General features: G+C 41.7%; 1 protein-coding gene across 1 annotated transcript in view; it reads right to left on the bottom strand.

Annotated features, from left to right (window-relative positions):
- The window catches only part of LOC115223925 (Fanconi anemia group D2 protein-like), a 77,275-nt gene that overhangs the window by 2,436 nt on the left and 48,342 nt on the right, over positions 1–26,497 (bottom strand). The window contains exons 30-42 of the mRNA XM_029794658.2: positions 25,911–26,027; positions 25,254–25,382; positions 23,915–24,033; positions 22,968–23,081; positions 21,476–21,600; positions 20,105–20,204; positions 17,580–17,699; positions 12,586–12,679; positions 8,570–8,641; positions 7,180–7,218; positions 3,945–4,094; positions 3,428–3,574; positions 2,643–2,756 (exon numbers count right to left, since the gene is read on the bottom strand). Coding sequence (XP_029650518.2) covers positions 2,643–2,756; positions 3,428–3,574; positions 3,945–4,094; positions 7,180–7,218; positions 8,570–8,641; positions 12,586–12,679; positions 17,580–17,699; positions 20,105–20,204; positions 21,476–21,600; positions 22,968–23,081; positions 23,915–24,033; positions 25,254–25,382; positions 25,911–26,027 — 1,440 coding nt within the window. The remainder of the gene's footprint in view (positions 1–2,642; positions 2,757–3,427; positions 3,575–3,944; positions 4,095–7,179; positions 7,219–8,569; positions 8,642–12,585; positions 12,680–17,579; positions 17,700–20,104; positions 20,205–21,475; positions 21,601–22,967; positions 23,082–23,914; positions 24,034–25,253; positions 25,383–25,910; positions 26,028–26,497) is intronic.

The following is a 26,497-nucleotide window of genomic DNA, read 5'->3' as shown; positions in this document are numbered from 1 at the left end:
GAGTGAACTGGAGCAACGTGAAATAAAGTGTCTTGCTCAAGAACACAACACGCAGCCCCGTCCGGGATTCGAGCTCACAACCTCACGATCGTAAGCTCGACGCTCTAACCACTGAGCCATGCGCCTTCAAAATGACAAGCTGTATATACGTGTGTGTGTGTGTAACATTGAATCAGAATTAGGTGCAACAATATTTTTTAATTCACAACCAGGACAGGAAAAGATATCTGACACATCTATATACATATGAATTTAAGTGTGTGTGTATATATACATATGAGTGTGTATCTATATATGTGTACCTATATATGTGTATGTGTGTGTATCTATATATGTGTATACAAAATTTAAGTGTATACATGTCTATATACACATAGCTCTAATAATCACTTTGACACCACACCTTCATGGCCATATATCTATGAAGAGGTGGTGTCTAAGTGCTTTGGACTAAATATCAATCACTTTTTTGTTTTGACTTCATTATTACAACTTAGATATTGACTCAACGCCACTCCAGACTCCACTTAGGTGGATTCTCTAACGACAATTTGGTGTAGTTTGCTATATATGACTGGTACTGCGCACCACCTCTTAGCATACCACACTCACTCTCTCATATCATCATCATCATTTAGCGTCCGTTTTCCATGCTAGCATGGGTTGGACGGTTCTACTGGGGTCTGTGAAGCCAGAAGGCTTCATCAGGCCCAGTCAAATCTGGCAGTGTTTCTACGGCTGGATGCCCTTCCTATATATATATATATATTTACTTACTTGTTTCAGTCATTTGACTGCGGTCATGCTGGAGTACCACTTTTAGTTGAACAAATCGGACCCTAGGACTTATTCTTTGTAAGCCAAATACTTATTCTATCGCGGTCTCTTGTGCTGAACTGCTAAGTTACTGAGATGTAAACACACCAGCATCGGTTGTCAAGCGATGCTGAGGGGACAAACACACACACATATATATATATATATATATATATACACACATACATATATATACACATATATATATATACATATATGATGGGCTTCTTCCAGTTTCCGTCTACCAAATCCACTCACAAGGCTATATATGTATGAATGTCATACGACTTCTTGTTGTCACTGTTATAATATCAAACGTTTCTGATGTTCTCTCATTACTCTGCAGCTGTGTATCTTTAACAAGCACTCCACGATATCTCTATTCAATAATTCTTATGACCTGTACACAATGACTGCACTTAGCCAATCACAGGGGTGTACACGTTCCCTATACAACATATATATATCGTCGTTGTTGTTTAATGTCTGCTTGCCATGCTGGCATGGGTTGGACAGTTTGATTGAGGACTGGCAAGCCAGAAGGCTGCACCAGGCTCCAATCTGACCTGGCAAAGTTTTTCTACAGCTGGATACCCTTCCTAACCCTCCGGCATGAGGTCAGGTGGTACTGGCATCACAAACGCTTGAATGGTGCTTTTTATGTGCCACCAGCATGGGAGCCAGTTGGGACTACTGTGTGTGTGTATATATATATATATATATATATACACACATACATATATATACACATATATATATATACATATATGATGGGCTTCTTCCAGTTTCCGTCTACCAAATCCACTCACAAGGCTATATATGTATGAATGTCATACGACTTCTTGTTGTCACTGTTATAATATCAAACGTTTCTGATGTTCTCTCATTACTCTGCAGCTGTGTATCTTAACAAGCACTCCACGATATCTCTATTCAATAATTCTTATGACCTGTACACAATGACTGCACTTAGCCAATCACAGGGGTGTACACGTTCCCTATACAACATATATATATCGTCGTTGTTGTTTAATGTCTGCTTGCCATGCTGGCATGGGTTGGACAGTTTGATTGAGGACTGGCAAGCCAGAAGGCTGCACCAGGCTCCAATCTGACCTGGCAAAGTTTTTCTACAGCTGGATACCCTTCCTAACCCTCCGGCATGAGGTCAGGTGGTACTGGCATCACAAACGCTTGAATGGTGCTTTTTATGTGCCACCAGCATGGGAGCCAGTTGGGACTACTGTGTGTGTGTATATATATATATATATATATATATATACACACACACAGTAGTCCATCAACCATTATGGGTGTTATGTTCCAAAATCCCACCATGATAGGTGAAAATCCACAAAGTAGAAACAGTACTGCAACGGCTAAGTTATGGGGGACGTAAACACACCAGCATCGGTTGTCAAGCTATGTTGCGGGGACAAACACAAACATACAAATATACATACATATATATATATATATACGACGGGCTTCTTTCACTTTCCGTTTACCAAATCCACTCACAAGGCTTTGGTCAGCCCAAGGCTATAGTAGAAGACACTTGCCCAAGGTGCCACACAGTGAGACTGAACCCGGAACCATGTGGTTGGTAAGCAAGCTACTTACCACACAGCCACTCCTGCGCCTATATGGTTGGATTAAACGCCAAAGAGTTGAATAAAACAAATTTACTAAAATAATTAAATGAAACCCAAGTACCTGTACACTGGAGTAAATAAGTGGCTCATAAGAGGTTTTGGGCCAACAGTGTCCAGAAAGTTGGTGTTGTACCTGAATATGAAGGAAAAGAAAAAAAAAAATCCACTAACCACATCGCTGACTTTGTCTTCATCTGATTCCTCTTCCTCTTCTGGAGAATCTTCCTTTGTATCTGCCTCAACCACCCTAGACTCTTCAGCTACCTGTGAGGGAATCTCATCACCCTGAAGAAAGCCAAAAAGGAACAGAAGTCTTTGTTGATAAATACGAAACCAAGGATGAAACATTTCCTGAAAGGTACCGGATAAAGGTACTTCATATAATAATAAATAATAAATGCACCCTTTTAAAGCCAAGCCAGGCTCATGAGCCCGGTTTCTATGGCATATGTGTTCCCCAGCTGGACGGGATGCCAGTCCATCGCAGCGTTACTCATTTTTGCCAGGTGACTGGACTGGAGCAACATGAAATGAAGTGTTTTGCTCAAGAACACAAGTTACCTGGTGCAGGAATTGAAACCACAATCTTACGATCAGGAGTCCAACACCTTAACCACTAAGCTATGTGCCTCCATGGTAGATACACAGAGAAAGAAAAATAAAACAGAGGGAGGGAAGGAGAGTGATGGAGGCAGACAAAGAGAGGAAAGATAGATAGAGAAAGAGACCGTGAGTGACAGAGAAGAGTGGAGACTGACAGAGACAGACAGAGAGAGATAATGTATTTTAACGTGTATAAGGAACCCTTTTTTGTCAAAAATTAGGTTAAAAAAATATGGGAGTTTCTTATACATGGATAGTATTATAATCCCTTAAACCTTTTTTCCAAATTTTAAGCCCTCAAAATTAGGGGGTTCCTTATACAGGTTAAAATATGGTGAATATTATGAACAAACCATTAAATTTCTGTTTTTGAGGACTCCAATCATATAACCCTCTTCGCATTTGTTCATGGATAGCATCACCTTCACACGGCACATCAACTGTTCAAGACTTCTCTTAACGCAAGGAATTTGGTTTGTTAGGCACACACTCTTCACAATCTGTAAAATAACAGTAGTAGTAGTTATGGGGGATGTAAACAAACAAATACCAGTCTTCATGTAGTGGTGGGAGACAAACACAGATATATAGGTTTATATATATAAGATAGGCTTCTTTCAGTTTCTTGTTTCTTTACTGCCCACAAGGGGCTAAACACAGAGGGGACAAACAAGGACAGACAAATGGATTAAGTCGATTATATTGACGTAACTGGTACTGATTAATTGAGCAAATCTTTCAGTCAACACCCAGCAGGAAAAAGTGAAGGAAAAATAAAAGAAAAAATGAAGGAAAAAAATGAAGGAAAAATAAAAAGAATTAAGGAAAAATGTTATTTGATAGAAATAAAGTTGAGAAAGTTCTAGTTACCTTGGAGTGATTGCAGATGTGATGTAACGAGCGTGTACTTAATTGCATGCTCTTCAGTAATCCATGGATGTTTTCATGCTGGCTGCGATACATAATGTCAAGGAGGGGCATCGCTTGCAGGGTAAAGGCATCCACAAACATACGACCAGCCTAGAAAAGAGGGGACAAAAATATATATAAAACAGATACTCTTTTCTTTGTTTTCAGTCATTTGACTGCGGCCATGTTGGAGCACTGCCTTTAATTGAGCAACCTGACCCCGGGACTTATTCTTTGTAAGCCCAGTACTTATTCTATCGGTCTCTTTTGCCGAACCGCTAAGTAACGGGGACGTAAACACACCAGCATCGGTTGTCAAGCAATGCTAGGGGGACAAACACAGACACACAAACATACACGCACACACACATTATATATATATATATATATATATATACACACACATATATATATATATACGACAGGCTTCTTTCAGTTTCCGTCTACCAAATCCACTCACAAGGCATTGGTTGGCCCGGGGCTATAGCAGAAAACACTTGCCCAAGATGCCACGCAGTGGGACTGAACCTGGAACCATGTGGTTGGTTAGCAAGCTACTTACCACACAGCCACTCCTGAATGTTTCTTTGATCTCAATAATGGCCGTTCCAGTTGTCTGAGCAACTGGAACCACCAAAAAAATATTGTCCCTATCAGCACCATCGACCCTGAAAGGATGAAAAGCAAAGTCAAACCCCAGCAGAATTTGAACTCAGAATGTAAAGACAGACGAAAAATGCCACTTAGTATGTTGCCTGGCATGCTTAGGATTCAAACCAGCTTGCTGCCATAATAATAATAATAATAATAATAATAATCTTCATTGTTTAACCTCTGCCTTCCATGCTGGCATGGGTGGGACAGTTTGACAGGAGCCTGCACCAGACTTCTGCAACTGTTTTGGCAGGGTTTTTACAACTGAATGCCCTTCCTAACACCAACCACTCAGCAGAGTGGACTTGGTGCTTTTTACGTGACACAAGCACAGGTGAGGTCAGTTTTCGCAAGGTTTTTACAGCTGGATGCCCTTCCTAACGCCAACCACTCCGTGAGTGTAGTGGGTGCTTTTTATGTGCCACCGACACAGGTGCCAGACGAGGCTGGCGAACGGCCACGTTTGGATGATATTTGTTACGTGCCGCTGGTACGGAGGCCAGGCGAGGCTGGCACGGCCACAATCGGATGGTGTTTGTTACGTGCCACCAGCACGGAGGCCAGTCGATGCGGTACTGGCTACGGCCACATTTGGATGGTTTTCTTATGTGCCACCAGCACTGGTACCACAAAACTACAAATTCCATTGATGTTGATCGATTTTGATTTGATTCTTTGATTTTGATTTTCACTTGCCTCAACAGGTCTTCACAAGTAGAGTTATGTATCCCAAGAAGGAAGGTATGCACAGGTGGACTGACTATGTCCCAGGTAGGGGCCATGGGTTATGGCCTCACTTGTCCTGCCGGGTCTTCTCACACACAGCATACTTTCAAAGGTCTCGGTCTCTGGTCATTTTCTCGGTGAGACCTAAAGAGCGAAGGTCGTTCTTCACCACCTGCCCTTCCAAATGCCAACCACGTTGCAGTGTGGACTGGATGCTTTCTAAGAGACACCAGCACTTGCAGGGTCACCAAGTAACTTGCAAGACAAAGATCCTTTGAGAGGAAAGGGGTCATTAGAGGAGGTGATAATAATGATGATAAATCGAGAGTAGTGTGTTGGCAGAATCGTAAGAGCATCAAATGAGAAGCCTTGCAATATTTATTGTGGCTCTTAGTGTTGAGAGTTCAAATCCCACTCTAGCTTTTATGGATGACAGACTTAATTCTGTCTCTTCGTTTAACCCCACCCCCTGATCACCCTGAGTATCTTTAGTGGCCACCACACCATTGCAAGTATTCAGGGGTCAGGCCTCTGGTTTGAGGATATATTCCTCCTTCCCAGTATCAGACATTCAGTGAAGGGTCACGTGCACTGCATATTCCCTCTTGACTGAAAGATAAAAAAACAAAAAAAAAAAAAAACAACTGGCTGAGTACACCACAAACAAACATACATCCATAACACAATCTTCAGATGGAATTAACATGACAGACATTGTGACAAAGGTGCTTATAGTAATTACTAGCTGATCCCGGGCCATCAAAAATGACGGCTAATTCTAGTATTTTATATATAAATATGGATGGTAAATCAAATTAACACACTTGTCAATGATTTTGTGGTTGTCTTTTGAGATGTGACATCAGTCATTGTTTGTTACTGAAATAACGCTGGTTCACACACACAAACATTCACATACTTCTCTTGTATACACACACACACACATACTCAGTTGAAACGCTGTTTGATTTTTCTTTTCAGTATTGAATGTTCACCATCCCACTTCCATTGCACACACACACAGAGTTGAAACGTTCCTACTACCAGTTTGCCATCACCCCTTCCTTTCTCATTCATCTGTTGTGACGGAGAAAAACACGAGTATTATTATAGTAGATATTATAAACACACACACACACGCATGCTTGCACATAATGAGATAGATCATCATCATCATTTAATGTTCGTTTTTCCATGCTGGCATGGGTTCACTGGCTTGACGGGAGCTTGCAAGCCGGACAGCTGCACCAGGCACCAACCATCTATTCTAGCAACGTTTCTATGGCTGGATGCCCTTCCTAACACCAACCACTTCATAGATTGCATTGGATCCTTTTTATGTAGCACCAGTGCAGGGTTTTTTTTTTTACTTGGCACCAACACCTGTGAGCCTGCAAAATAAGGACCTATCAACTGAGGTCTGTATAATTTGGCCCCTACCTTTAACGAGGTCCCTAGATTTGGAAAGCCATAAAATTTCTGAAACAGAAAATAAAAATAAGGACCTCTCAACTGAGGTCTAAAAAATTTGTATAATTTGGCCCCTACCTTTGGAAAACCATAAAATTTCTGAAACAGAAAATAAAAATAGGGACCTCTCAACTGAGGTCTAGAAAATTTGTATAATTTGGCCCCTACCTTTGGAAAACCACAATTTCTAAAACAGAAAATAAAAATAGGGACCTCTCAACTGAGGTCTAGAAAATTTGTATAATTTGGCCCCTACCTTTGGAAAACCATAAAATTTCTGAAACAGAAAATAAAAATAGGGACCTCTCAACTGAGGTCTAGAAAATTTGTATAATTTGGCCCCTACCTTTAATGCAGTCCCTAGATTTGGAAGGCCATCAAATTTCTGAAACAGGAAATAAAGATTATTACACAAATGAGAGAGAAAGAGAGAGAGAGAGAGAATAAATGAAAGTGTAGTTAGTGGTAATAGTAGTGGTGGCGGTAGAAGTAGATGCTAGAAAGCATAGCTCTAGAAGGAAGTCCAAGCCCAACAATTACTTTCAAAAGAGAAAGTATTTAGATTTATTTAGGTTGTTCATTAATTACTGTAACAAGAGTCATTAAGCAATTAGTCTACACTGTCACCAAATTATTAATATGACCATCATCATCATCATCACTTCATTTCCAACTTCCATGCTGGCATGGGTTGGACCAAATTACTTACAAACATTTTACAGTCTAGGCACAATCCCTCTCTCTCTCTCATTATTTGTTTCAAATTTTGGCACAAGGCCAGCAATTTCAGGGGAGGGAGTAAGTCATTTACATCAAACCCCAGTCATTAACTGGTACTTATTTCATCAACTCCAAAAGGGGATTAAAGGCAAAGTCGGCCATGGTGGAATTTGAACTCGGAATATAAGGAATGAAATGCCTTTGAGCATTTCGCCTGGTGTGTTAACAGTTGTACAAGCTCACTGCCTTTCCCTCTCTTATTAATGAATGCTAATTTGGCTTTGTAACTTCCTGTTCTGTTTAGTTCATTCTCGAGAACAGGGGACACGTGGGAGGGAAGAGTCACTGAAGAGGTCACAGGTGTGTGACAAAAGATTCCCAAACAAAGGATACAATAATAAACAAGCGAAAAATAAATATATATATTTGGCAAGAAACCGCCCCCCCCCCAAAAAAAACACTGACCATCTTGAAATATAACAATAGAAGATGTGATTGTTTATTTTTAGAATGACATTGTAGGGTAGGTGTGAGAGGATGGATCTGGTCAGTTTGAACATAAAACGGGAAGAATATTTGGGTCCAGATATGGCCAGTTTAACTGCTAAAGGGTTAATCATGGGCAGCACTCGTGTAGATCCCTTAAAATTGCCCCAGTTGTTGGGTCCCACTACCAATGGGGATCTGTTCTAGTGAAAGATTATCCTTAACATTGCTAAGAATACTTCATAACGACTGACCCCTTCTCTTCAGCCCTCAGAATTGTTACTGATGAGACCCACAATGGGACACTGATGCTATTACACACACATGTACCATAGGCTTCCTTATAGTTTCCATCTACCAAATTTCACTCACATGGTATTGGCCAACCTGATACCACAGCTATTGCTACTATCACCACCACCACCACCACCACCACTACAATCACTACCATTGCTGCTGCTGCTACTACTACTACTACTGCTACTAAAAACACCACTACTGTTATTATTATTCAAAACAACAATAATTACCTTAATGAGTGTCGTTAAAATCTGAAATATCCGGACTGCTAAATTCCATTGAAGAATTTTGTCATTTTTTGCCTAAAATAAAAATAACAACAAAACAAAAATAAATATACAAAAGCAAAATATATATAAATATAAAACAAACATAGGCGCAGGAGTGGCTGTGTGGTAAGTAGCTTGCTAACCAACCACATGGTTCCGGGTTCCGTCCCACTGCGTGGCATCTTGGGCAAGCGTCTTCTGCTATAGCCCCGGGCCGACCAAAGCCTTGTGAGTGGATTTGGTAGACGGAAACTGAAAGAAGCCTGTCGTATATATGTATATATATGTATGTGTGCGTGTGTTTGTGTGTCTGTGTTTGTTCCCCTAGCATTGCTTGACAACCGATGCTGGTGTTTACGTCCCCGTCACTTAGCGGTTCGGCAAAAGAGAACGATAGAATAAGTACTAGGCTTAATAGGTCCTGGGGTTAATTTGCTCGACTAGAAGGCGGTGCTCCAGCATGGCCACAGTCAAATGACTGAAACGAGTAAAAGAGAAAAGAGATACCTTTAACCCTTTCATTATTTATGGTGCGATGTTCTGTGTTTCTTTCAATTAATTTTAAATATCACAAAGAATTTAGTAAAATAACTTGGTTATCATTAAGCTAGTGTTAGGAACATGAATTGTGACTAAGGTTTGGTGGAAGATTTTAATTCAAAACTTTCGAAAACAAGGCATTTGTACTACAGAGCCAGAGCTGGTTTCAGCTGGGTTGGTAACGGAAGGGTTAAGAGAAACTATTTAAGAATGGAAGAATGAGTTTATTGCTGTTGAGGTCATCTTCACCCTTCATATCTTCAACATCAATACTAATGGGACCTGTGGAAATTCTACAGAGCGAAAAAGATTAACCCTTTTGTTACCATATTTCTGTTGAGATGCTCTGTGTTTCTTTCAATTAATTTTAAATATAACAAAGAACTTAATAAAATAACTTAGTTATCATTAAGCTAGTGTTAGGAACATAAATTGTGACTAAGGTTTGGTGGAAGACTTTAATTCAGAACTTGTGTAAACAAGACATTTTTACTCAGACCCAGTGCTGGTTTTAGCTGGGTTGGTATCGAAAGGGTTAAAATAGAACAAAACTAAAAATATATTTCCTTCCTCCAGCCTCATCTGGCCCTTGTGCCGGTGGCATGTAAAAAGCACCATCCGATCGTGGCCGTTTGCCAGCCTCGTCTGGCACCTGTGCAGGTGGCACGTAAAAAGCACCCACTACACTCACGGAGTGGTTGGCGTTAGGAAGAGCATCCAGCTGTAGAAACACTGCCAGATTAGACTGGGCCTGGCACAGCCTTCTGGCTTCCCAGACCCCAGTTGAACCGTCCAACCCATGCCAGCATAGAAAGCGGACGATGATGATGACATCCATCACTTTTTGTTTTGGTTTCCTCAACAAATAAAGAACAGGAACAATGGTTTGAGATTAAAGGAATTGGCTGGACTCCCTAAACCAACCACCCAGCCAGCCTCACTCCTTTAATCTGTACACTTACTCCCACCTTATTTTTAGACTTTAGTCATTAGCTTGACATAGTGTATCTTTAAATTTAAATATTGCCCCTTTTCTTTAAATTATGGTTCAGGGTTGAAACACCCGATGAATGTTGGATACCGTCTGACATCAGTTCCTTCTGGCCAAAGCTCCATTCACTTTGACGAGTGTTAAAGAAGCGCCTTCTTGGAGTTCTCAATAACAAATCCACTCCCTTTCTACAATTGAAAACCCCTTTCCCCACCATTTCAATCCCACCGGATTGCAGAGAGAAAGGATGGCAGTCATGGCTTTCTCCAGTTGAGGTTGGCTGTAGGGAACCCCTGGCCTAGTCAGTATGAAGGAGGATGCTTACAGACATTGGAATGAGAGGAAAAAGAGTGAAAGATGTCTGTGAGCGGGGTGGGAGAAGCAGCAGAAAGAACCCCTTGCTTATGGAACAGGTGAGAGGAGTTGAGATGGAAACCAGGAGGAGATGATGAGCAGTGAGGTGGCCACCACTGCTGACCCTTTAATGGGAGGGTGTTACGGTTCAGGATTGAAACTCCTTGTCATCATTGGATACTGGTCTGGTGACATCAATTCCTCCTGGTCAAAACTCTACTCACTCAGGTGAGTAGATAAGGAGCATCTAAGAGTTAATAATAATATACATACAAACATATATATCAGCATCATCATCATTTAATGGGTTTTCCATGCTGGCATGAGTTGGACGGTTTGACTGAAAGCTGGGGAGTTGCACTAGGTTTCAATCTGATTTTGCACGGTTTCTACAGCTGGATGCCCTTCCTAATTCCAACCACTCCAAGAACACACATACACACACACACACATATATATATATATATGGCACGTAAAAAGCACCATCCGTTCGTGGCCATTGCCAGCCTCGTCTGGCACCTGTGCCAGTGGTATGTAAAAAGCACCCACTACACTCATGGAGTGGTTGGCGTTAGGAAGGGCATCCAGCTGTAGAAACATTGCCAGATCAGACTGGGCCTGGTGCAGCCTTCTGGCTTCCCAGACCCCAGTTGAACCGTCCAACCCATGCTAGCATGGAAAGCGGATGCTAAACGATGATGATGATGATATATATATATACAGATAGAGAGAGGGGAGTTGAGCTGGAAGCCAGGAGGAAATGATGAGCAGTGATTTGGCCACATTTGCTGATCCATCAATGGGAGAGAATTATGGTTCAGGGTTGAAACACCCGATGAATGTTGGATACCGTCTGACATCAGTTCCTTCTGGCCAAAGTTCCATTCACTTTAACAAGTGTTAAAGAAGCACCTTCTTTATAACAAATCCACTCCCTTTCTACAATTGAAAACCCCCTTCCCCACCATTTCTAAAGGAATTCTATGTAATATGAGGCCAGAAGGAAGGAAGGAAGTTCCAGTTGCTAATTTAACGAGTGGGTGGCTAATAAACACAACACCATCCTACTATAATTAAATACAATAAATCATTCATAGAAAAACCACAGTTTGTGGGGGCCTTCTGAATGACATGCTTAACAAAATACCAATTTCAAATTTTCGCACAGGGCCAGCAATGTTTCGGGATGAGAAGTCAATTACAACAGCCACATTACACAACTGGTACTTATTTAATTGATCTCAAAACGATGAAAGGCAAAGCTGACCTCAACAGAATTTAAAGACGGACAAAATGTTGCCTAGCATTTTGCCTGGCATTCTAATGATTCTGCCAGCTCACTGCATATTGGTTTCAAATTTTGGCACAAGGCCAGCAATTTTAGAGGAGGGGGTAAGTCAATTACATCGAGCCCCCCCCTGCCCTCAGCATTCAACTGGTACCTATTTTATTGACCCCTGAAAGGATGAAAGGCAAAGCCACCCTTGGCCCCCAGCATTCAACTGGTACTTATTTTATTGACCCCTGAAAGGATGAAAGGCAAAGCCACCCTTGGCCCCCATCATTCAACTGGTACTTATTTTATTGACCCCTGAAAGGATGAAAAGCAAAGCCACCCTTGGCCCCCAGCATTCAACTGGTACTTATTTTATTGACCCCTGAAAGGATGAAAGGCAAAGCCACCCTTGGCAGGACTTGAACTCAGAACATCTAAAGACAGATGAGATGCTGCTAAGCATTTTGCCTGGCATGCTAATGGTTCTGCTTTTTGCTTAACGAAATATTAACTCCAAATTTTTGTGTTCTTTCTCAAACCCATTTCAAGAGAGGAGGAAGAGAAATACTGGTTTAAAATTTTGGCCCCATGGCCAACAGGTTTCGGGGAGGGTCTAAGTTAATTGCATCAACCCCAGTGTCCAACTGGTACCGTTTTTTGTCAACCCTGACAGGGTGAAAGACAAAGTGGATCTTGGTTGAATTTGAACTCAGAACATAAAGACAAATGATATGCTGCTAAGCATTTTGCCTGGCAGAACTTTGCCGAAAGTTCTGCCAGCTCAATGCCTTGAGGAGAAGAAATATTAAGACTTACTTCAAGAGATTCCATTTTCTTTCCCGTCAATAACTTCTTAACAGTAATTACCAACTGGTTGAAAAGCACACGGTAAAACATGGAGAAGGAAGAGCTGCAATCAGAAATAACAATATGATATTTGGTACATGTATCATCATCATCATCAGTTATCATCATCATCAGTTATCATCATCATCGTTTAACGTCTGCCTTCCATGCTGGCACAGGTGGGACAGTTTGACAGGAGCTGACCAGGCAGAAGCCTGCACCGCACCACATAATATCATCTTCACCATCATCATCATAATATTCCTCATCATCTATTATAGCTTAGCCTTGGGCTGACCAAAGCCTTGGGAGTGCGTTTGGTGGCTGGAAACTGAAAGAAGCCCATCATAGGAGTGGCTGTGTGGTAAGTAGCTTGCTTACGAACCACATGGTTCCGGGTTCAGTCCCACTGCTTGGCACCTTGGGCAAGTGTCTTCTACTATAGCCTCAGGCTGATCAAAACCTTGTCAGTAGATTTGGTAGATGGAAACTGAAAGAAGCCCATCGTGTATATATATATATATATATATATATATGTATGTATGTGTGTGTATCTGTGTTTGTCCCCCCTACATCACTTGACAACCGATGCTGGTGTGTTTACATCCCTGTAACTTAGCGGTTCGGCAAAAGAGACCAATAGAAAAAGTATTAGGCGTACAAAGAATAAGTCCTTGGGTTGATTTGCTTGACTAAAGGGAGTGCTCCACCATGGCCACAGTCAAATGACTGAAACAAGTAAAAGCGTATATATGCATGTGTGTGTATATGTGGGTGCATGTAAATATATATTTTATTTAACTAGTATAAGAAATGAGGTGACAGTGACTTCGAAGCTTTGACCTTCTTGCTTTCATCAGACTGTCTGAATGTGGTGGTGGTGGGGGGGCCAGAGTGGGTCCCCTTGTCTTGAGATCTCATGATAGATGTAAACAAGCAATGTTTGTTTCTAGTTTCCTGTGAAAAACATGTCTAGCCTTGTGGAAACGTTACCCTATTTGAAAGCAGTTGAAGGTTGGTGCCAGGAAGAACATCCCAGCAACACAAAGTCTACCAGAACAGATTCTGCCGGAAAGGAAAGTGGATGTCAAAATGATGCTGATACACACCACAGACAGACATCTGTGCTGTGCCAGTGCCACACTATGGAAACTCATGCTGGCGCCATGTGTAAAGCACCCAGTACACTCTGTAAAGTGGTTGGCATTAGGAAGAGTATCCAGCCATAGAAACCATGCCAAAACAGACAAATGGGGCCTGGGGTGGTTCTCTGGCTTGCCAGCTCCTGTCAGACTATCCAACCTATGCCATCATGGAAAAGGGATTCTAAATGATGATGATACAGCCATTGGTGAATGAACAGAGACAATATAGGGTAGAGAGGACTCTTTTGCTTTGCTGGGGCTAAGACGACCTCTCTAATGTTGGTGCCATGATAAAATGCAGCCAATACATTCTGTAAAGTGGTCGTCATGAAGAAGGGCACCCAGACATAGAAATGAACCCAAAGATGAAACTCATGAGTGAGATGTGGGTCTCTAACTCATCTAAAAGAGCAGTAACTTCCCCAAAAATACTGAGATGGGCAGTGATGACCTGTTCAAGGGGCTAATGCAGTTTGTCACCTCTCCTTGAAAAATGCAGTTTTTTGAAAAAGTTTTTCTGGATTTTAGGTTATGAATAAGCCCCAAATTTTTTTTGCCCCACACCCACCAATTAAAAAAATATTTTTTTTTTCATATTCATAATTTAAAATGCAGGAATCCGGAAAAATAAAAAAAAAAAAACTGCATTAGTGTTCTGTTCAACCAATCCATACCACAACATAGAAAGAGGATGTAAAATGATGATGATGATGATGATGATGAGCAGCAATTAAGTTTTTGTTTATTTAATGTAGGAAACATAGAAGAAAAACAATAACAAGACAATTAGGCAGAGTGGGAAATCCACTTGGCCCTGTGACTAATAAATTTCATTATTTGAGCAATAAAATGGGGGGGGGGGGGGTGAGAGAGAAAAAAGAGAGAATGAATTTTTTAAACAGTGATGCTTTGATGACATTCCTTAGAAACAAATTAATTTTGTAGTTTTTGAAGGCAAATGAGATAAAATATGTGTTAACGACAGGAAGCACATTTATGCCTGAAGAATAAGTATTTGTCTAACCCATGCAAGACACACTCATTCATATGTGCACACTGACAATGTTCGTCCAACAGAGCATGCTGGTTTCATTTCTTTCACTGCCATGTAGCACAGCTGTTTGTATACAGGCCATCATAACAACGCTACATGGCAGTGAAACATGGGCTTAACTGCAGAGGACATGCAAAGGCTTAATTATCTGGAAATAAAAGAGTTGACATCCAATAATACCGGAGTTGACATCTGGTAACGACAGAGTTGACATCGAGTAATGACGGAGTTGACGTTTAAAAATGATATGGTTGACCTCTGTTAATGGAAAGACAGGTGTAAAACAAATGAAATTACAGGAGATAATGCCGGTCATGTTTGTGAGGTTTAGTGGTTGGGGTGTCAGACTTACAAGTGTAAGATTGTGGTTTTAATTTCAGGACGGGGCAACGCATTGCGTTCTTGAGCAAAACACTTCATCTCACGTTGCTCCACCCACTCAGCTGGCAAAAGTGAGTGACCCTGTGAAGGACTGGCGTCCCATCCAGGTGAGGAATACAGTCGCCATGGAAACCAGGAAACTGGACCTTATGAGTCAGTATGACTCAAGAAGACAACTTTACTTTTTACCTTCTGACAGGACTCCATGGAAGAAAGGCCTGAGGACTCTACCCCCCCCCTCCAGGAATAGTGGATGGGCATGTTTTGGTTTTATTATGACCTCATCAGCAAAGCAGAGACTTTACCCTATTGGCTGAAGTAAGTGTATGTTAGCCGGCAAAGGAAACCAGGATAGTTTAGGGGATTTAATACTCGGAGTTTGTAAGGGTCCAGTCAGTGTATCAATGAGGAGAGCCAAAGAAAGGACTGCAAATATTTGATAGGTTCTGTTTTAGCAAGAAAATACATACACACACACACACAAAATCCCTTCCAGTCCCTTTGAATTTCAAATTACAATTACGAGCTGGGTACTTTAACCATTTAGCCATGCGCCCCTTTCATTCATTCATTCTTACATACATGGCGATGTGCTATGCTTGAGAGGACCCGACAAGCCAAGTGAAATCATAGTCGCGGTAACTGGCACCCATGCTGGTGGCATGTGAAGAATGCCTTTTGCGCATTGGGCCTCACAGAGGCAAAGTGGCTGAGTTCCTTTTGAGTGTTGGGCCTCACGGAGGCAATGACTGAGCCCTTTGGCATTAGAAGAAGAACCATGAAGCTGAACAAAATCACAGTTGTGGCAGATACTGGTGTCACGCAAATGGCACCTGTGCCAGTGGCATGTAAAAGCACCCATATCATTCTCAGAATGGTTGGCGTTAGGAAGGGCATCAAGCTGTAGAAAACCATGCCAAATCAGACTGGAGTCTGGTGCAGCCCTCCGACATGTCAGCCCTGGTCAAACCATCCAACCCATGCCAGCATGGACAACAGAGATTTGATGATGATGATGATGATAATACATGCAACCATGGCACTCTGCTGGTCATGACAACGAAGGTTCCACTTGATTGATTCAATGGAACAGCTTGCTTGTGAAATTAACGTGCAAGTGGCTGAGTACTCCACAGACATATGTACCCTTAATGCAGTTCTCAGGGAGATTCAGCACGACACAGAATTTGACAAGGCTGGCCCCTTTGAATTACAGGTACACCTCAACTTTGCCAGCTGAGTGAACTGGAGCAATAAAGTGAAATAAAGTAACTTGTTCAAGGACACTCCTGGCCTTACGACTGTGAGTCGAATACCCGAACCATTAAGCCATGCAGCTTCGCTAACAAGGGTAGAGATAGAAGCTTGAATATATAATGAATATCAGCCATGCGATTATGGCTGGGTGGTTGGTACCCCATTCTACTGAGCTGTTTGTATACAGGCCATCATAACAACGCTACGTGGCAGTGAAACATGGGCTTAACTGCAGAGGACATGCAAAGGCTTAATATCTGGAAATAAAAGAGTTGACATCTGGTAACGACAGAGTTGACATTGGGTAATGACGGAGTTGACATTTAAAAATGATATGGTTGACCTCTGTTAATAATGGGAAGGGCAGCTGGAAACGGTACAGTTGATACCTGGAAACGCAGTACCATATTTGATGGAATAAAAGACATGCAGCTATATTAGATGCACCTGAATTTTAGAAGCACAAATTTATGGAAAAAGTTTTTAGTGCCATACGGCTGGCATTTAAACCAGTCATACCTGGCCAAAATATTTTACCTGCTTGATATTCAAATTGGCCCGATCTGACCCCTCACACATACCCTACAATGTCATTCTAAAAATAAATTCATCATCATCATCATTTAATGTCTGCCTTCCATGCCGGCATGGGTGGAATAGTTTGACAAGAGAGGTAGAATCCTGCACCAGACTTCTGTGATTGTATTCGCAGGATTTTTACAGCTGGATGCCCTTTCTAACACCAACCACTCAGCAGAGTGGACTTAATGCTTTTTACGTGGCACAAGCATAGGCGAGGTCAGTTTTGACAAGGTTTTTACAGCTGGATGCCCTTCCTAACACCAACCAATCAACATTGTGGACTCGCATCATCAAAATCTCGAAGCCATGAGATAATGGATGATTAATTCAGAACAATGTGAATAACTAAAGATTACATTTGACAGAGTAACCTGAATGCTAAAGGGTTAAAGCTTAGTGGAGGGCCAACATCGTAGGCCTGGGGTGGATTTTTGAGACTGGTTTTCTGAAAAAAAAAACAAAACAAAAACAAAACTGTGTCTCATATGTCTAGAAATACAATTATGACTAGAAAAACAAAACACAAAGCAAGACATGGTACTTACGTTGTGAGTGAGGGGTACATTTCTGATGTGTTGTCATCAGCGTTGAGCAGTTGAGGAATGGCATCGCTACACAGTTTCTCAATGGCATCCAAAGGACTTGGAGAGTAGGAGAGGTAGCATCTGTAATAGGGGGAATGGGAAGGTTGCAGTAAGAGAGAGGGGGAGAGAGAGAATGTAATATATCTTTTACTTGTTTCAGTGTATACACATACACACACACACACACACACACATATATACACAAGGGTTGGACAAAATAATGGAAACACCTAGCATCATAATTTTGAAATATCTAAAAAACTAGTTTATTTTTTTGTTTTTTGATTTATTGTTAGTGTTGTTTAATATGTTTTGCTAAAATTGCTGTTTCTTTTTAGATATCATCAGAAAAGGGTAATTAAAATTCATTAAAATGACAGATCTATCAGACTTTCAAAGAGGTCAAATTGTTGGTGCTCGTATGGCAGGTGCTAGCATAACGAAAACAGCCAAAATGTTTGAAGTACTGTCTCAAAAGTAATGACAGACTTTGAGAATGAGGGACTGTGGGACTCTTACATGAATTGTTAGAAAGGATCACAAAAGTATGGCTCCCCAAATTACTGCAGAGCTTAACGACCACCTCAAGAACCCAGTTTCCACAGAAACTGTTTGCTGGGAAGTGCACAAAGCCAGATTTCACAGTGGGGGAGGGCTGCAGTCAGAAAACCACTACTTTCAAAAAGAAACGTTGCAAAACGTTTAGAGTGGAGTAAAAACCAACAGAATTGGTCCCTAGAGCAGTGGAAGAACTTATTTTCTTGGACGAGTCATCTCTCTCTCTCTCTTTCGGAGAGGCACTGAACAGCTATACGTACACATACACACACGGTAGCAACTTCCGCCTACCAAATTCAATCACAAAGCTTCGGTTGACTCGGGGCTATAGAGGAAGACACCTGTCCAAAGTGCCATGCAGTGGGACTGAACCCGAAACCATGTAGTTAGGAAGCAAGCTCCTTAACCACACAGCCATGCCCGTGCTTACAAAAATGTATGCATATATGCGCAGTGCTATGCGTGTGGCAAGTTTTCTACGGCCGGATGCCCTTCCTGACGCCAACCCCCACTTGTTGCCAAGCGAACCACCAGCCAAGTATACATGTGGAGACAGCCAAAAGAAGCATTTGACTGCCTTATTCCAACTGTTAAACATGGAGGAGGATCTGTGATGATCCAGGGGTGGGGTGGTGGTGCTATATCTTGGAAATCCACTGGCCCAATGGTTTCCCTTTATGGTAGAATTAATAGTCAAGACTATTTAATCATTTTATCTGATCAAATTCATCCTATGGTTGTGGAACTGTTTCCGTAGAGAAACACAATCTTTCATGATGATAATGCACCAATTCACACAGCTAAAGTTGTTAGTGAATGGTAAGAGGAACATTCCAGTGAAGTTGAACATCTTATCTGGCCACCATAGTTCCCAGATCTCGGTATTATTGAACATTTATGGTGCATTTTAGAAAAACAAGTAAGGAGTCGATATCCTCCACCATCACCACTACAAGAACTGGAGACTGTTTTTGCTGAAGAATGAACAAAAATTCCTTTGGAAATAATTCAAACTTTGTACGAGTCCATGCCTTATAGAATTCAAGCTGTAATTACTGCCAAAGGTGGTCCTACCCCATATTAAAATAAATTTATTTGAAATTTTAAGGTGTTTCCATTATTTTGTCCAACCCCTGTATATACAATGGGCTTTTTTCAGTTTCTGCCTACCAAATCCATTCAAAAGGCTTCGGTTGGCCTGAAGCTATGGTAGAAAACACTTGCCTGAGGTGCCACATAATGGGACTGAACCTGGAACCATGTAGTTGGGAAGCAAGCTTCTTACCACACAGCCACATGCCTTTCTTTGTCCTTCAGTCATACTTTAGCCTTCCAATCCCTGGCATAAAACCACTTCCCTCAATACTACAACCCTACTTCACTCAGTTAAGGGGCCGTTTTGCAAATCATTTGCTAGTATTGGCAACAGTGTGGACACGCATGGCTTAGTGGTTACAGCAGCTGGCAGAAACGTTAGCACGCCGGGCGAAATGCTTAACGGTATTTCGTCTGCCGTTACGTTGTGAGTTCAAATTCCGCCGAGGTCGACTTTGCCTTTCATCCTTTCGGGATCGATAAATTAAGTACCAGTTACGCACTGGGGTCGATGTAATCGACTTAATACCTATGTCTGTCCTTGTTTGTCCCCTCTGTGTTTAGCCCCTTGTGGGTAATAAAGAAATAGGTTACAGAAGCAGACTCATGACAGTGGTTTCAATTCTTGGACTGGGCAACGCATTGTGTTCTTGAGCAAAACCATTTCATGTTCCAGTCCTACGATGGACTGACATCCCATCCAGTGGGAGAATAGATATGCCAGAGAAACCAGAAAACTAGCACTATGGTCCTTATGGAGAAATGTAGAATAACCATTTATGGTTGTGGTGGTTGTGGTGGTAGTTTAATACAAAAGCTGGCTATGGACTTACTTTAGTATCTTCTGAATGTATTTGTTAAATGTGGCTCCTTTTTCTCGTGCACCAGTGGGAGTGAGCCAGGCTCTGTGGAGGAAGGATTCAGCCAGTTCCGCTGGACGAAGAAGATTATTCAGGAAGGTGAACATAAAGGAAATGAAAAAGAGAGAAGAATAGTGGAAGAAAATGTGGATGAGAGAGCAAAATGGTTGGTCTGGGGCTTAAAGAAGATATTTGCCATGTAATGGGATTGAACCCAAAACCACACGGCTGGGAAGCAAGCTTCCTAACCACACAGCTATGCATATGTAAAAAAAAAAATGAAGAACCTTTATGAAATATTGTTCACCTTTTACTTGTCTCAGTCATTGGACTGTGGCCATGCTGGGGCACCGCCTTGAAGAATTATTTCTAATTGAAAGAATTGACCCCCAGTACTTTTTTTTTTAACCTGGTGCTTATTTTACCAGTCACTTTTGCTGAACTGCTCAGTTATGGGGATGTAAACCCACCAACACCAGTTGTCAAGCGGTGGGTGAGGAAAAAACACAGACAAACAAACACACATGTACAGTGGGCTTCTTTCGGTTTCTATCTATCAAATCAACTCACAAAGACTTTGGTTGGCCTGAGGCTATAGAAGAAAGACACTTGTCCAAGGTGCCATTCAGTAGGACTGAACATCAACTATGTGGTTGGGAAGCAAGCTTCTTACCACACAGCCACATCTATAGTAAATATGTAAATAAATAATTTGATCAATGTCTCTCAGAGTGGATACAGTCAGAGGTTCAATACCTACCAGGATCATTATCATCCTTCTGCAATGTCTGTTTTCCGTGCTGGCATCATCTTTGGCCATTATTACCATCCAACGGTTCTTTTTAACTCAGACAGTTACAAACTCTGATTTATGCTAAGTCTACTTTAAGACACACTGTTTACTGTGGAAAAGTGTGGGGAGGAAGGGGAGGAAAAGAGAAAAAGAATAGTAGGAAGAGGAGACAGAAGTGGATGGGGAAGAGGAAGAAGGCAAAAAAGAGGAAGGAGGAAGAAGTGGAAGGGGAGGCAGAAGAGGAAGGGAGGCAAAAAAGAGGGAGAAAAGAGGAGGAAAAAGAGGAAGAAGTGGAAGGGGAGGCAAAAAAGAGGGAGAAGAGGAAGAGGACGAAGAAGTGGAAGGGGAGGAAGAAGAGGAAGTAAAAGAAGGGGAAGAAAAGGAAGCGGAGGAAGAGGAAGAAAAAGAAGAGACAGAGGTGGAAGAGGAAGAAGACAAAAAAGAGGGAGACGAGAAGAGGAGGAAGAAGTGGAAAGGGAGGAAGAAGAGGAAGGGGAAGAAGAGAAAGCAGAGGGAGAAGAGGAAAAAGGAGGAGGAAGTGCTTGGCTTACCAGGTTTATGGCAGTATTCAGGGGCCCCTTTCTCAACCAGGGTAATGAGAATTTCAACCAACTTCACAGCAGTCTGCACATTAGGACTTGTATCAGAAAAGTTCTGGAGGTATTCAATAGCCAGCCTAAATGATGTGCAGCCAGGGTCAGGGTCAGTGAAGTGGAACAAATGAAATATAAATAAACAAAATAAACAAAACAAAACAACAATAAAAAAATATTCGGGCTCTCAAATAAGTAATGACCCTTTACAAAATTAATATGAGACCCGCAGTAAAGTACTGGTGGAGGCCCATGGCCTAGTGGTTAGAGCAGCGGACTCACAGTCGAGGGATCACGGGTTCGAATCCTAGACCAGGCGATGTGTGTGTTTATGAGTGAAACACTAAGGTCCATGTGGCTCCGGCAGGAGGTAATGGCAAACTTCTGCTGACTCTTTCCTCCTGCATCTTGTAGCTCACTTGCGGCGGACCAGCATCCCGTCCAGGTGGGGAACCTATATGCCAAGGAAACTGGCCTTAATGAGCCAGGGATGGCTCGAGAAGGAACAAACAATAAAGTACTGCCATCATATCTGAATGAGATATAAAACCAAGGCTGTGCGATTGTGATGGTTGGTACGTGTTTGAGATGTGATTTGAGACATGTATTGTTTGAGCCTGGTGTTATGTATTGTTTGAGCCTGGTGTTTGAGCCTGGTGTATTCTATTTGTTGGGAAAATCCGCTAGCGGTGAGTGCTTGATTATAATATGGTGCGTGATTATTGAAAATTTCCTCAGTGGAAGAGAGGTCAGATATGCGGGTTGAGATGTCCTCATTTGCTTAACCATTTCTCACACCGTCTCCGATAAAGGGATATAATAAATATCCTGGAAACAGCTGTAAGACCTTCTATCTATAAATGTTCTAAAATCTTCTCAGCCTTGGTTTTTCATCTCATTCTGAAAAAAAGGAGTGGCTGTGTGGTAAGTAGCTTGTTTACCAACCACATGGTTCTAGGTTTAGTCCCACTGCGTGGCACCTTGGGCAAGTGTCTTCTACTATAGCCTCGGGCCGACCAAAGCCTTTTGAGTGGATTTGGTAGACGGAAACTGAATGAAGCCCGTCGTATATATGTATATATATATATATATATATATATATATGCATGTGTATGTTTGTGTATCTGTGTTTGTTCCCCTAGCATTGCTTGACAACCGACGCTGGTGTGTTTAAGTCCCTGTTACTTAGCGGTTCGGCAAAAGAGACCGATAGAATAAGTACTGGGCTTACAAAGAATAAGTCCCGGGGTCGAGTTGCTCGATTAAAGGTGGTGCTCCAGCATGGCCACAGTCAAATGACTGAAACAAGTAAAAGCGTAAAGCGTATATATATTCAGGAATACATATACTCAGATATGCATGAGAGAGTGTGTGTGTGTGTGTGTGTGTGTGTGGTTATGTATTCCTCTATTTTTAAACAACAACAACAACAATAGTCTTTATTACTCACTTGATGCTCTGTTGCTGTGGGAGACAGGTAGAATCTGAGGGGTTGATTCTGGTGGCAAGAATGGAGAGAGCAGAGTTGAATAGTTTTGTGTTCTTTGGACTGTCAATGTCTTTCCTGGAAAAGTTGAGATTAACAATTAGACATCATCATCATCATCATCACAACACTCCCACCCCCATCAAATGAATACAACAACCTTTTCTATCATTTATTTCACAACCATCAACATCACACTCATCACCATCAACAACATAGGTTTTCAAAGTAGGCACTACTGCCCCCTGGTGAGCAGCAGTAGAGAAAAAGGCAGCATTGGGAGGAAGGCAACGGATTGGGGGATGCTATGAATTTATCGAACATGGTCGATGCCAGCGCCGCCTTGACTGGCTTCTGTGCTGGTGGCATGTAAACAGCCCCAAGTACACTCTCAGTGTGGTTGGCATTAGGAAGGGCATCCAGCTGTAGAAACACTACCAGACCAGACTGGAGCCAGGCGCAACCTCCTGGCTTCCCAGACCCCAGTCGAACGTCCAGCCCATGCCAGCATGGAAAATGGATGTTAAACGATGATGATGATGATGATGATTATAGTATTGTATACAAATTATATAATATTATATTAAATATCATAATATATATAAATTAGTAAATTTTTGACCCCAGTGTTTCACTGGTACTTATTTTATCGACCCCAAAAGGATGGAAGTCAGAGTCAGTCTCAGTGGAATCTGAACTCAGGATGTAAGGATGGATGAAACACTGCTAACGATTCTGCCAGGTTGCTGCCTTATAATAATAATAATAATAATAATCCTTTCTACTATTACCTTCAGCAGACCCTAAAGTGCCACCCCTTTAAAAGTTCCACCCAAGGCAGACTGCCCCTGCCACCATGCGCACCCCGCCCAGCCAGGCTAGTAAAGAGGAGGAATTAGTCATTTATTTACCAAGAGAACAAGCTGTGAAAGACCTCAAGGAGGAGCTGGAAACAAGCCACAACGCAGGAGACTTCGTTGGTTTGCTGACAGAGGCTGTCCATGATTCCATCGTTACTGGCGATTAGGGCCTGAAATAGTAAGAGAGGAGAAGGTGGTGTTAGAATGGGGGAAGGAGATAACGGTAGAGAGGAGGAGGAGGGGGAGTGGTAGGGGTATAGGGGGAAGAGATCAGAGTGACCCGTGACAGGTTGATGTGCTAAAAATTGTTCCTGGGAGGGTAACTTTCTAGGTGCAAACCCATGGTCAGTCATGACTGAAGGAGGCCTCAGATCTGATTGCGGTCGATGATAGCCCCCTTTGGCCCCTGTGCCAGTGGCATGTAAAAAGCAGCCATGCTGGAGCACTGCCTTTAGTCGAGCAAATCGATCCCAGGATTTATTCATTGTAAGCCTAGTACTTATTCTATCGGTCTCTTTTGCTGAACCGCTAAGTTACAGGGACGTAAACACATCACCATCGGTTGTCAAACGATGTTGAGGGACAAAGACACACAAACATATACACACACATACAATATATACGACAGGCTTCTTCCAGTTTCCATCTACCAAATCCACTCACAAGGCTTTGGTTAGCCCGAGGCTATAGTAGAAGACACTTGCCCATGGTGCCACGCAGTGGGACTGAACCCAGAACCATGTGGTTGTTAAGCAAGCTACTTACCACACAGCCACTCCATGGCAGCAGTGAGAGACATATTCGTAAAACAAGGAGTGCTTAGGGAATTATAATTTAAAACCATGGCAACATTGATACAGGACACGTAAAAGACACCTTCTATGCTCTTGAAGTGGTTGGTGCTAGGAATGGCATTCAGCTGTAGAAACCATGCCAAAATCAGACTGGAGCCTGGTACAGCTTTCTGGCTTACAAGTTCCAGTCAAACCATCTAACCCATGCCAGCATGAAAAACAGATGCTGAATGATATACACACACATATATATATATATACATACATACATACATACACGTGTGTATCTGTGTGTTTTCCTTACCACTACTTGACAATTGGTGTAGATTTGTTTATGTCCCCTCAATTTAGTGATTTGGCAAAAGAGACTGATAGGGTACGTAGCAGTAATGGGGCCAACTTCTTTGACCCTTCAAGGAAGTGACCCCCCCCCCAGCATGGCTGCTATCCAATGACTGAAATTAACAAATAACAAAAAGATAATTTATCTTGTACGGTATTTGATATACTTTTATCCAACCTTCCTATCCAGGAGTTCAACACCAACAACCTGTCACCTGTCAAATCATCTCAGGACGTCTTTAATTCCGACTTACCTGGAAAAAAGCACTTGCCCCTTCCAGCTGTTGGCAAAGTGCTGGCAGCAAATGGATGGTTTTCTTTGCAACATCTTCTGGACTTTTCTGGTTGAGTAAAGTGAATCCAATGTTTTTATTTCCAGTGTCCTACAAAGAATAACAATATATAAGTCTTATTTCTTTACTACCCACAAGGGACTGAACATAGAGGGGACAAACAAGGACAGACAAATGGATTAAGTTGATTACATCGACCCCAGTGCGTAACTGGTACTTAATTTATCGGTCCCGAAGGATGAAAGGTAAAGTCGACCTCGGCGGAATTTGAACTCAGAATGCAGCGGCGGATGAAATACCACAAAGCATTTCGCCCGGCATGCTAACGTTTCTGCCAGCTCACCATTCATTTCTTTCCTTTCACTCACCAAACACAGAAACCCTAAAAAAGGGCTCAATAGGGAGGGAGTGGAGAATGGTTCCCCACCTCTCAAAAAGTCATTAAAAAATTAAAAAAAAGACATCTAAAGTTACTTCAAATTAAAAATTAAACAAAATCAACACATAGCAATAAAAAAAAATTAAACATGAAAACATATTTACAGAAATCGAATGAAATTCCATTTCCTTTGATCTTATATTTGTATTTTATGTATTTTATTTATTTTTGTTATTTACCTTACTGAAAAATATCTTCTTTGGTTGTGAGGCTTGGAACGCATGTTGGAGTTTATGAGTGAGGTCCTTCAGCAAGAATTCCACCTGTGGAGGTTCAATCTTCACTTCCCTCTGGGTCTTCAGGAAAAGGAGAAAAACAAACAAACATAATAATAATAATAATTATAATAATAATAATCCTTTCTACTAAAGGCACAAGGCCTGAAATTTTGCGGGAGGGGACTAGTCGATCACAACAACCCCAGTGCATCACTGGTACTTAATTTATTGACCCTGAAAGTTTGAAAGCATTTTGCCTGGCGTGCTAATGATTCTGCCAGCTCAGCACCTTAATAATAATAATAATAATAATAGAGAATGATGAGATGATTTCAAGCAGTGACATATTTTGGGAGAAGGAATAATCATTTATACTGACCTCCCTTCCCCAGTATATGACTGGTATTTTATTGTAAAGAAAAAAAAAAGAAAAAAACTGACACATTATTCAATCATTATTAGTTGTAGTCTTTATTGACTTGAGTGTAAGAGAGAGGAGAGTAAGAGATAGAGTAGTAGAGAGAAAGTGAAAGAGGGAGAAGAAAAGA

The sequence above is a fragment of the Octopus sinensis genome, linkage group LG24, assembly GCF_006345805.1.
Source record: "Octopus sinensis linkage group LG24, ASM634580v1, whole genome shotgun sequence".
Classification (NCBI taxonomy): Eukaryota; Metazoa; Mollusca; class Cephalopoda; order Octopoda; family Octopodidae; genus Octopus; species Octopus sinensis.
Note: the sequence above shows the minus strand (reverse complement) of the source record. Positions and strands in the feature narration are given on the sequence as shown.